Below are 13,001 nucleotides of genomic sequence, written 5' to 3'. Positions count from 1 at the left end.
TTACATAGCATTTACTCTTTTGTTGAAGAAAAAGAACGTACAAACTATTGTCCAAATTGTATTTCGAGTTGGGCCGAATTGTCTTTGGGCCAAATTCACTATAATAATGCATAAATGATACAACTTTCCTATCCCTCCCCTATTCGATCCCACAGATTAAATACACTTTTTTTCTGGTAAACTATAGCTTTTCGGAAAAAGAAAGAACACTTTTTCCCATCATCACTCTTTTGGTTACATCCGAATGCAACATAGTGCACCATATTTGCTGTACAAAAGCACGATCGTACGCTGTATCACATAGTCATTTACGTGGGGAAATTAAGCACTTGAATGGCTAGGTTGAATAGAAGGGTTAAATGTACGTCGTATCCGGTTTTGGCACGTGGAAACTACTGATTGTTTACAGAGATTGCCGAATAATTTTTTCATTTTATAAAGCAGAGATTTAAGTCTAATTAAACATATTTATGGTGTGCATACCAAACCAATGCGTATTGTTTATAATTATAATAATATCACACATTTGTACAATATAGGTGGCAGGTGACATTTAATAATATGTCATTTGGATTCAGTATTCATTATTCTCTTTTGTTGTTTAAATCATTTTAATACCAGATCATTTGGAATTTAAATTAATGATTTCATGTGTTAAATCATTTTATTTTAGACTACATCATTTTATTTAATAGCATTTGGAAGCAGAATTCATGATTCTGTTTTGTTCTTTAAATCATTTTATTTAACACCAGATCATTTCATTTAACGCCACATCATTTGGAATCTGAATTCATTATTTCATTTTTGGGGTTCAATCATTTAATTTCATGCTACATCATTTCATATCACACATCATTTGGAATCTGAATTCGTCATTCCGTTTGATGGGCTAAATTATTTCATTTCACACTAAATCATTTCATTTAATACCACGTCATTTGAAATCTAAATTCATCATTCGGTTTTGTTCGTTAAATCATTTCATGTGAAGCCACATCATTTGGAATCTGGATTTATCATTTCATTTGCTAGGTTAAATCATTTGATTTCATACTATAGTCTGATAATACAAACCCGTTTGTTTGTACCCCCTACCGATATAAATAATGGAAATCTTTAATGTGATAAAAAGTGCAAGGAACTTAGTCAATTCATTCACTGATTTATAGTTTCTAACCCGACTCTGAAAGTCCGTTAAGCATGAAATGATACAGGGGATGCCATCATTAGTGCCATTCTGGTCACAGTCAAGTTAGAAATTATAAATAAACGATTCAATTGACTTAGTTCTGTGCACTTTTTATCACATTAAACGTTCTCGTTATTGAAATCGGTAGGAGGGTACAAACAAACGGGGATATAGAGTCAGACTATAGATCATTTGATTAATGTAATTTTGGCGGCGACATAGCCCATTTTGATTTTGTTTAGGTGCTAAAACATAAATATCAGCGTCAGGTCTTACAGGTAGGACTATCGGCGACGGCTGCCAATATTGAACAACCCTACTGTATAGCACCTCAACAAAATCAAAATGTGCTATGTCTTACATGTAGGACTACCCTACTGTACAGATAGGTAGCACTAGGGACTTTTAATAAATACCCCATAACAAACTTAACTTAAAATAAATTTTTTGATCAAAATTCTTCTAAAAAATGAACAAACAACACACCTTGGTGGAAACACACATAAAACACTTCTTTTTTTTTTTTTTTTTTTACAAGTGTGTGTGTTTGTGTGAGTGTCGGTCCTTCCAACAACCAGTCTGCGATATGTGGTAAATAATAGCCTGGTTCCATGAATAATATATTAACCTATACGAATGTTGAAGTGCATACGAATCAGGGAACCAGACTAACATTTTATTTTACTTTGCATTTGGATGCATTGATCCTTTTCGTAGAACACCTGTAACAAGATGGGGGTAGTAAGTACCACGCGTGTTCAAAGCATTATCAGACCTATTAAGGGGCACAGCTATTCTCATTCAAATTCAAAATTGTGTTGTGTTTTTCACAGTGATTTGTTAGTCGGCAACAGACGTGTAGCCTATGTTCTTTGTGCAAATGTTCTAATGTGCCATCCATTTATCATCCATCCATTAGCTAGTTCAACGCAGTTTTCAAAATGTTAAAAAGCGTTTATTAGTCAAACATTTTTGGAAAGTTCATGTCTTGAGAAGTAAAAATCTGAAATCCTTTTTAAAATACAGGATTCTTTAAATTTTTAACGAATTTTTAAAGTTCGATCATGAAAACGTGTTGCCAAAATGTAGACTCGCTGGTGCACTGGATAAAAATTCCATTTGAATTCCATTTGTATGCATGACAATTTTAAAGGAAAGCAGTGAAGTTGTACACAAATTGTACACAAAGTCCAAAACACATTTAAATATCTAAATGTAGTGATAACAGGCCAAATTTAAAATGTCATGTCAGGTTAATAAATATGGTATTTTTAAGAAGGCCAAAGCATCAGAAATAACAAATTAGCAAAGAAAGTGTACTCCTTTTCATGGGTTTTGCTCAAAGCAAGTACTTTTCGCACAGAACCCTGAGATTGAATATATGTTCTGTTGTGCTTCTTCCAATCCGGAACCCGGCCTGTTCTTCAGCGATTATTTCTTCTGCTTGTGGTTTCAGTCTGTTCAAGATGATCTTCAGCATTACCTTACTAGCATGGCTGATCAAACTGATAGTTCTGTAATTTTGGCACAGCTGGAGATTGCCTTTTTTGGGAAGTGTTATAATCAGTGACTGGGTCCATTGTGTTGGCCATTCACCTGTCTGCCAGATCTTGTTGCAGATTTTTGTTAGTAGCTCTTTCACTGATTCTCCCCCATTCTTGATAAGGTCAGCTGGGATGTTGTCTACTCCAGCTGCCTTCCCATTCTTCAGTGCTCTTATTGCTGACTCCACCTCTTCTTTGAGAATGGGGAAGTCATCATCATTTGAGGAGTTTGGAACTTAAAGCACCTCTGGGTCTCCTGTGGACTGATGGTTGTAGAGTTCTTTGCAATACTCAGTCCATCTTTCTGCAATGTCACTCGATTCTGTGAGGCATTTTCCATTTTTGTCTTGAATGGTACTGACTCTTTGTTGTTTCTGTCTGGTGAGGTCTTTCACAATTTGGAATGTCTTTTTTGCTGTTATTCTTTATCAGACTGTTCTCCATTTCTGTGCACTTTTTGTCCAATCCAATTTTCTTCTGCTTTGCTCAAGTTTTTTCTGATATTCTTGTTTATTTCTTGGTACTTCAATGCCCCTGTTGTATGTCTGGTGTTTTTTAGTTCTCTTTGGGCATCACACAACTTCAGAATCTCTTCTGTAACCTAGGGTTTTTTCTTCGGGCGATGGAGACCAATGATGTCCTTGGCAGCTGCTGTCATGACTATGTTGAAGGTGTCTGTCATCTCATTGACATCACCATCCATCACAAGGAGTGGAGCAAATTTTCCTCCAATTGTGGCTTGGAATGACTTGCAGATGTTAGGGTCCTTCAGTTGTTCAAGGTTGAATTTGAGCCTGATGTTCTTTGGCTTGTTAATTTTCTTCAGCCTCACTCGGAAGTTCATAATCACGAGGTCATGATCACTCCCAACATCAGCACCTGGGAATGTCCTTGTTTTTGCTCTGTTGATGCCAGATCGGTAACGGTTTTGAACCAGTATGTAGTCGATCTGGTTGTGATGGATTCCATTTGGTGAGTGCCATGTCCAGCATCGTGAAGCTTTATGTTGTCCCAGGGTGTTGGCTAGTACCAAGTTGTTGTAGCTTGCGAACTCGAGCAGCCATCTCCCTCTTTCATTGGTAAGCTCATTGCAAGAAGGTCCACAATGTACTTCCCAGTCTTTTAGAGCATCTTTGCCAACTTTGGCATTCCAGTCTCCTTGGACGATGAGGATATCTTTCTTACTGACCATGTTTAGAATACCCTGTAGTTTGTTGTAAAACTCCTCTATTTCTTCATCAGTGGCGTAACATCACCAACCTCCGCTTTGCAGACGACATTGATGGGCTGGCAGGCAGTGAAGACGAGCTAGCCACCTTAGTGAAGAACCTAGATGAAACATCTTCCAGGTTTGACATGGAGATAAGCGCTGAGAAGACAAAACTGATGACAAATAGTGGCAAACAAATCTCAGCCAAGATTAAAGTCAGAGGACATGAACTGGAAACAGTGAGCCAGTTCAAATATCTTGGTTCCATAATCACTGAAGAGGGATCAAGAGCAGAAATTTTGTCAAGAGCAGCACAAACAATGGCAGCTATGCCAAAGCTGAGACCCATCTGGAGAGACAAGAATATCTGTCTGAAAACTAAAAATCAGACTATTGTGAGCTCTAGTCATCTCAGTCTTTTTGTACTCATGTGAGGCATGGACCCTGACAGCAGAATTACAACGAAGAATCCAGTCACTAGAAATGAGATGCTACAGAACCATCCTTGGCATCTCTTACATGGACCACATCACAAATGAAGAAGTGCGTAACACCATCAGGCGCGAAGTAGACCAATGTGAGGACCTCCTCACCACCGTCAGAAAGAGAAAGCTGAAATGGTATGGCCATGTCACTAGAGCCAACAGTCTATCCACAACAGTCCTGCAGGGCAGCGTCCAGGGTGGCAGAAGGAGAGGTAGACAGAGAAAAAAGTGGACTGACAACATCACAGAATGGACCAGGAAAAGTTTTGCGGAGACACAGGCATTGGCACATGATCGAGACAAGTGGAGGGAACTGGTCAGATGTTCAGCAGCACAGTGCCTCAATGACCACACTAGGTCATGAGACTGATGATGAAGTGCAAACAACTAATTTTATTGCCTGCAAAAAAAAAAGATTTCTCCAGAAAGTGAGCATTTTTTTTGTACAGTGTATATATTGAAAACAAATCCAGTAATGAAAAGTTTTTGGGGGTTAATCAGTGAAGCAGTCACTAAAGAATATAGTCCTACATGTGAGACCCGACGCTGATATTATGTTGTGGGTGTCAAGGTCTTACAGCCTAATTAACGGTGCTGTGTAGTGTGTTTTGATGTCGACTAACATAGTTACAAAAGTCAAATTTTCAGGAATATTTCAAACAACTGACAACAAAAATAACCGCTTTTCTACAAAGGAAAGTAATAATGTTTTAGTCAGACTTGACTTACTCTGATGTCTTTTCTCTAATAAATTCAAATTCTCACAAAAGAAATGGACCTATTTTCAAGTTTCGTTGGCCTACATTTCAATTGGCTGGAAAGCGATGAAAGCGAGGAATGCCGAAATTGGGTTAAGTTGAAATATTATTCTTTAACGAAATGAATAAAAATATATTATGCCTATTGGAACTGTAAGCAACGGTTCGTTTCATTCAAGAAACTTATCCCCAACATGTACCTACTTGAAATTCGGCATATTTCGACTACTGTCGCATTGCAACAAATTCAAATGTATGTCAACTGAACGTGCAAATAAATCTAAAAATATTGTTTATATGACTGAAAGTTTATATAAAATATTTTTTTTCTTCTAATATGTCCTGTGAAAAGTTAAATACAGTACTGTATATACTTTTTATTTTTAATAGTTTTTTTATTTTGCATTTTCTTTATTGCATAGTTGGATTGTGGTGACATTTTTTGTCATAACAGCCTGAGCTGTGAGTAACCATAAAAACTTAAAAAGTTTCTTGTAGATTATTACATGTTGGGTCGGGGGTCTTATTCTTCAAACAGAAAACAATCACATCTCATCTTTGAAGATACAAGTATAAATTTGTATTAATCTTTTTTACTATTACATTAATTTCATATCCAAAGGTATCAAGCAGGTTTTATACTATTTTGTAGCAGTAATAATAAAAACAAACTGTTGGTTACAGGTAGCAGTAGCAACAATATTTATATTCATTGAGTATATAGTTGCTACCAAAGGAGTCTGATGTTTTGTCAGTAAAGAACCTTACAATAAATCACCTTAATGTACTATAAATATATGTATATTTATTATACTGCTAAGGTGATTTCGTGTTTTGTCACAGATTTTGATGTACTTTATTGAATAATGTCAGACTGCTACCTCTAGCAGGTGCTCAAGGGAGAAAACTGACACATTTCCAGTTAAAGATGAGATGGAGGGTATGTTGTAATACAACCCTATTCCCAAGAAACAAAGATAAGTACTACAGTATTTTTGGCACATTCTATATGTCGATACATAAAAAACCTCTCCTGCATGAAACCCTCCATGATCCACACGTTTTGTGGATTTTTCATAAGAATATTCTCTGAGCCATATCAAATTCTAACCATTTATGTATAATTTAAAAGAAAAGCCAGATGGTTTCCTTTGCGCAGATTTTCACGTAAAATGTTCCTGCTGTTCATGAAATTATGCAATCAAAGTTAAGAGAATGGGAGCCCTGTAAAGAGGGGTACCCTTTCTGTACAAAAATAGCAAGATGGTGGCACTCGGCTAGACTGAAGAGCCCTCTAGTTATGTTGCTATTGCTACTAAATGTATTAGATGGTTGCCTAGGTATATAAGCACGTTTGTGGCAAGATCAATCAGAAACTGGACTGCTTCAGTGGCCTAGTGGTTAGAGCGTCCGCCTCGGAAAAGGGAGGTCATGGGTTCGATCCCCAGCCAAGTCATACCAAAGCCTTACAAAAATGGTACTAATAGCTGCCTTGCTTGGTGCTCAGCATTAAGAGGTTAGTGTTAGGACTGGTCAGCCTGGTGTCAGGAAAATGTGACTGGGTGAGGCATCATGCTACATGTCTGTGGCATTATGCCACAGTGCTAGACATCACTATAAACTGCCACACTGCAGACATCTTAGTGATATGACTGAAAAATTGCTAAAGCTACGTTAAATATCCAAATCATGCACACACACACACACACACACACATATACAAATTCTTTGAGTAGTAAACATTTTGCTTCTTTATAGTAATAGATATTTGGTATATTACTTACAGAAAAGTCTTGGACTCTCCAAAGCAAAGCAGAGGAAGATTAGCAAAACTAAAATCTCCAACAAAAGACAGACAAAACTTGCCAAACAGGAAAAACTTAGGGAGAAGAGGAAAAAGAAGCTCAGGCTCCTAAAACGACTGAAAGGGAAGGACAAATTAAATGATGCTGCAAGGGAGAGAACTCTTGGAAATACTCCTAAAATTCAAAGGGTTGAAGAGGAAATGCCACCTGATGAAGAAGACTATGAATATTATAGGACCCCTGGTCGAGATTACAGTTTTGCTTCGTCTGTAGAAACAAGGTTAAGATATACTGTAAACTACAATATGTTTGGAGAATTAATCTTAGCTTACTAAGCCATAAGGAGATGAGAGGTTGATGCATGGATCTGCATCCATCATGCCTGGTTCATCCCTTATTTCCAGCTTACTCAAAAATGCTGAATCAATGTTCTCCAAATTGATAGACAATCACAGCATCACACTTGTACCAATGATAATTACTGTCGAAATTAATGGGTTAAAGCTTACAATGAATTACAGATTGAATGAAAAAATATATTCTGGAGAGTATTGTAGTAGATGAAGCTACTAAATTTAAATATCTGAACAATTTTGGATTTACTCCAGGTTTAAAAAAAAATTAATAATAGTGGAAGAGAAAGAAGGCTAGCATCCATTGTGATAGGAATTTTTTTTCTGAATGTCACTAGACGTGCTCCAGCCAGAAATTTTCTTACAAAGCGATGATTAAGGGCATTTCTTTCCATAAAGAAATTTTTTCTGTGAGAAGGGACCTTTATTGTAAGTCACAAGATTTTAATGATCTTTAAGATACTGAAATAGAAATTTTCATTGTTATTTTCTTCTTCAATTACAATCTGTGTAGTGGAATTAATAAGAAAAAACCTTTTTCTCTGGATTACTATATGCTCAGTAATGACAAAATGTTAGAAATATTTATGAGATGGATTCATATGTTAATAAAAAAAAAAGTGCTAATGTTCTAGGTGATACCGTAATGTCAGTAAAGACTTAATGTCATATCACTGAATCACCAATATATCATATGACAGATTTTCACCATTTATTAACAAAGATGCTTAAGTTATGAATACTCAGGTGAGAAGTAAAACTGAAGATACACTTAAACACTTATAAGGGCTGTGCCAGTACATGGGACCCAGGAAAGGCACTTTTAAAATGGGGTACTCAACCATAGAAGCAATTTAGAATTTTCTAATCATTTTAATATGAATTCTCTGAAATCAAAGTACCAGGCAAATCTTTTTTTTAAAAACTGCCTTCCCTGGGTACCATGTATGTTTAAATGGAACACCCATAACCATTTCTACTTGTAATCAGCAGAATTTTTAATTGGGAAGTACAATAGTACATTTATGCTTGTGATCAACAGATTTTTTAATTAGGAGGTAGTAGTACACAGATATACCTAATAAAAACTGTTAGTAATTAAACTAGTGGGAATGCCTTTGCTCTTATAGTGAAGCTCGGGCAAGAACAGAGATCTGCCACTTGGGTTTGATCTGATTAGAATGTGGTTGGTAATGAATTAAGCAAATGATTCGTGTGTGGAAACAATTACAACAGCAATTTTGACTGGCAAGGCAAATGAAAAATGACGATGCTTATTTGGCATTTGTAGAAGTCAGATGTGTGCGCTGAAAGGGGTAGGGTGGGGCATCCCTTTGTTATTGTCAGGCTGCATCATTCACCACAAAACTAATTAAATATGCATTACTCTAAAGTTGTACAGTATCATTGCTGAGACCAAGTTTTGTAGAGTGAAGGATGTAAATGTAATGCAGTCAAAGCTTCACAATCTTTTCAGCAGTATAATTTCAAAATGTATATTGTGTTTTAAATAAAATTAGACATAATTAAAAAGAACATAAAGCCAAGTTTAGTCAGGCATTCAAGCGGCCCTACTTTCTTTACTTTTTTTTATTGGATTCTGTTATCTTTAGAATGAATACTAAACGTAATAGAGTAAATTTGTGCCTCTCTATTTTTGTTTGAGTAATTTATGCAGTTTTAATGTAGCATCAGGTGCTCTCATATAATGAATTTGCTTAAGCAGTCTGGGTTATCTATTTGTTCTGGTTTAAGAGTTGTAGAGGGAACATATCAGCATTGTCTGAACAATGGCTTCAAACTAAGGTTGGTTGTTGCTGTGTGGAACTTTTTTGTTCCCAGTAAATATGATGTCTGGACTGATGAAAAGATGAGTATAGTTGGTATGTCATTTATATGGTTCTGCTTTACTGCTTTGTCTAATTTTTACCTTTTCTCACTACTTAAAATAAGAGCCATAATGTATTCCCATTTTTGAAAGCTTGTTTTTTTTTTATTAAGTTTTTTAATTTTGTTTATACAGTCCCACCCACTTATATCGAGCTCACTTTTGTCGACCAGCTGCCTATTTTGACAAAAATTCAAAGTCCTGGTCCCTTATTACTACCAAACTTTTCATGCTTATGTTCACATCAAGATGAAAAATAAACGTTCATGTCGACAGCAGCCCTTGGTCCCAGCTTGAACAAATCCTTTGTTTTTTCATCATTTATGTCAACAAGCTACCAGTAGTTGCAACCCATACTTTGTTCAACAAATAGTTGAACTTGCTGCCATGCTTTAATTTTCCTGCCTAATCATTTATGTTGACCAGCTGCCAGTTGCCCATACTTTTTCAACAATTAGTTGATCTTGCCACCAGGCTTTAATGTCGCTGTTGGATAAAAAAAACAGGCTTTTGTTTGGTCCTTGATAAATTAAATTAAATATTATTGTAATTTTATGCATTGATTGTCAGAGATCTCGATAGGATTTTAAAACTAGGAGTCAAGGACTCCCATTTTGGTAAAAATAGGAGTCCCACCATCAAAAGTTGCAGTCCCTTCTTTCCTACAGAATCAACACAGACGTGAGTGCATCTGTTTTTAGATGGAGAGGTTTTCGTAATGTAATCACTCACTATAATATAGCTTCATTACAACAGTCCATTGACAGGATCGCAAGCTCATGGTTTATTTATTTGTATACGTACTTGTAGGAATTTTAGGCAAATAAATAGTATCTGATTTGCGGTCTTTTCCTGTATTTTCACAAAAACGTGTGAAGTCACAAAACAGCTTAGACTTTAAAGCGCATCTCGCGATTTCCACAACATAGCTTTGTCCCATATGTTTCTGACCCATATAATTTGCATTTTAAAGTTAAATCTTTAATAAAATAATACCTAGGCTTTGGTTTCAATGATTTGTATTTTATCTGAATATATTTGCCCCATGATTTAAGAAAACAGATGATCTAATAAACTGGTACATCCCAGACTTAGTGAAGTCCACCATTATTTCCCGTCCGGCTTATTGGTTCACTTATAGTTTCACACTAATTTTATGATGAAATAGTGTACAGTCAAACCCACTTATCTCGACCTCGGTTATCTCGACAACCCGCTTATGTCGAGCGTTTTGGTCTGGTCCCGAAAAAATTCTTCTTTGTTATGCTATTTTTTACCCGCTTATCTCGACCTCTGTTAAGTCGATAACCCGGTTATGTCGGGCATAAGTTTCGGTCCGAAGTAACATGTGGACCCGCTTAATTCGACGAAATGCAACTTTTTAACATCAATCTCACAGAAATTGTACAAGAAATAGTCAGCAAAAGCGATCGATTTTCAGGCACAATTTTGGTCCGTTACGGCAGTAGTCACTCGCATTGATGCCTGCGGGGTAAGTAGTCTACTCAACATTAACTTGCTTTAATAAATACTCTTTGTAACCCATGCTAGCGAAAGGAGTGTCATTTGCACTCACAGTCAATGTACATGTACATGTACATGTATTTTCAAAAACATTTATTGATCTTTATCTGCGAGATACTGTCATATATTAACCTGGATATAATACAATCTTGGTTATTTTGCACCTAACACCGCGTTATGCGTGAATGGCGGGTGCCTGAAAGCAATCGGTGGATGTTTCTCTCTCACTCTCTCGTTTGTGATTTTCTTTGATCCATTTTTCAATCTGATAACATATTCAAACCTCTGAGTACAACCAAACATGATTTGTTTTTCAATATTCACATCAATTATAAAAATGCGTCGTGTGTTATCTGACATAAGTGATGCACACTACAGTAATGGATGCATACGCTACATGTGATATAAGGAGTTCATAGATATATTTTTTCTTTAATAAATTACTTATGATGATAAAAAAGGAATAAATGATAACAACACCAGGTTAGTTCATTTCATTTTATTATCAATTAAGCGTTTTGTTTATTTTATTGTAACATGCAGTGGGAGGGGATTCCAGTAAACACCAGCAAGAGACAGGAGTAATGCTCAAGGACATTTTTAAAATTACCGGTTTTTATGAACCCGGATATCTCGGGACCTGGTTATGTCGACGATTTTTTTACACCCCCGACGTAATCGAGATAACCGGGTTTGACTGTATAAGAGGCAGTTAATATATATCCAGATCACCTATTCTGATCTTAAAACACAAGTTTGTATGTCTTATCATTAGAGGATAGCATGCAGGAAATTGATAGTTGCTACCTTACTCGGAAAAGGGTTAATGGTCAGTCAGCTATCAAAACATAATGCTTGTGAATGGGCAAGAGTTTGTTTGTCAACGTAATTGATATAAAAGCTAGGCCTAGCTACTGATGCCTTGACGAATACAATTTGCTACAACACTAGAACTAATCAGGCTAAAGCGAGGGGCATTAAAAAAAAAATGGTATGGTCAGTCAATGTACCGCTTAAATAATCACATGGCGAAGTCGTTTTCGCTTTCCTAACAGAAGAAGGCGAAGTTTACGTTTTCTGACGACTTGTCACCCACTTATGAATGGCATTTTGTCTAAGTCTCAACATGTCTTGATTCTGAGGTCACATGCACTACTTATTCCGGTACATTCAGAAATGAACACAATAACGAAAGCTAATGTTGTTTATTTAATGTACTTTTATAAATGACCACACGTGCATCTCTGGGTCTTTCTGCCTCTGAATTCAATCACTGTAAATATCAATGCATTTTCCCAGCCAGCCGCCAGCCTTTGAACTTGCCGCCCAGCTATTGCATCATGTTCTTTTTTATGTACTCTTATAAAATGGCAACATGTATGTATCAAGGGGTCTTTCAGTCACTGAATTCTGTCATTGTAAATATCAGCACAGCTAATTGATCAACACATTTTCCCACAAAGCAGGTGGCTGTAGCACGACTGGCAAGTCTTTGAATTTTGCCGCACACCTATTACATGCATATGGAGGACTCCTGCCTCAGTGATTTTCTGCATCCCAGATCAATAATTGGCATCCAGATACGCGTAATTAAGTGTTTCTGAGATCTCTGATTATGCTATAGATAATAATCTCAGTTAACATGTATTTATATTTTGAGAGAATTCATAACTTGTTATCTCTGGGATGTATTTTAAATGTATACCACTTGAGCTGACATTGTTACAATATTGTATTGTAAGAATCATTTTCTTTTAGTGCCTCATTAGCTTGTGTCAATGTATACAATATTATGCCTTCATTAATCATATCAGCCGCATATCTCTTGTTCGCTTTTATGTGCTTTTCACGATGACTTCTGTAACTAAATACATGTACTGTTTAAACCAACTTGTTGACAGGTTTTCATTTCTCTGTGAATAGCCCCATCCCCATGGTAGCCTCAATAAGATGCTAACAGACTGACCAAAATCTAGGCCAATTTAAGTACATGTACTTGAAACATGTAAATAATAACTAGGTTGCCATCTGCTAATGCCAACATTGAATATTGTAGTGAATGTTTTTAATATCAGGATGTGACCGATGCAATATTTTATTGTGCATTTTATTACACAAAGGTAACCAAAATGTAATTTGTCAATATACAAGTGTATTTCACACTGGTTTTGTCTTCATGTACTCAAAATTTCCATTGTTTCTTTTCTCAAAGTGTAAATGCTACTCACTGACGATAGGTCAC

General features: G+C 36.2%; 1 protein-coding gene across 1 annotated transcript in view; it reads left to right on the top strand.

The window, feature by feature from the left end:
* The first annotated feature begins 1,813 nt into the window (after window positions 1-1,813).
* Window positions 1,814-13,001, top strand: part of LOC149795170 (nucleolar complex protein 3 homolog) — a 124,861-nt gene continuing 113,673 nt past the window's right edge. Inside the window, exons 1-2 of the mRNA XM_089964892.1 lie at window positions 1,814-1,933; window positions 6,976-7,274. Coding sequence (XP_089821018.1) covers window positions 1,925-1,933; window positions 6,976-7,274 — 308 coding nt within the window. The 5' untranslated portion in view covers window positions 1,814-1,924. The remainder of the gene's footprint in view (window positions 1,934-6,975; window positions 7,275-13,001) is intronic.

This window comes from Sinohyriopsis cumingii, chromosome 7 (assembly GCF_028554795.1).
Source record: "Sinohyriopsis cumingii isolate HCF-2022 chromosome 7, ASM2855479v2, whole genome shotgun sequence".
Lineage (NCBI taxonomy): Eukaryota > Metazoa > Mollusca > Bivalvia > Unionida > Unionidae > Sinohyriopsis > Sinohyriopsis cumingii.
This window is presented reverse-complemented; position numbering and strand designations above follow the sequence as displayed.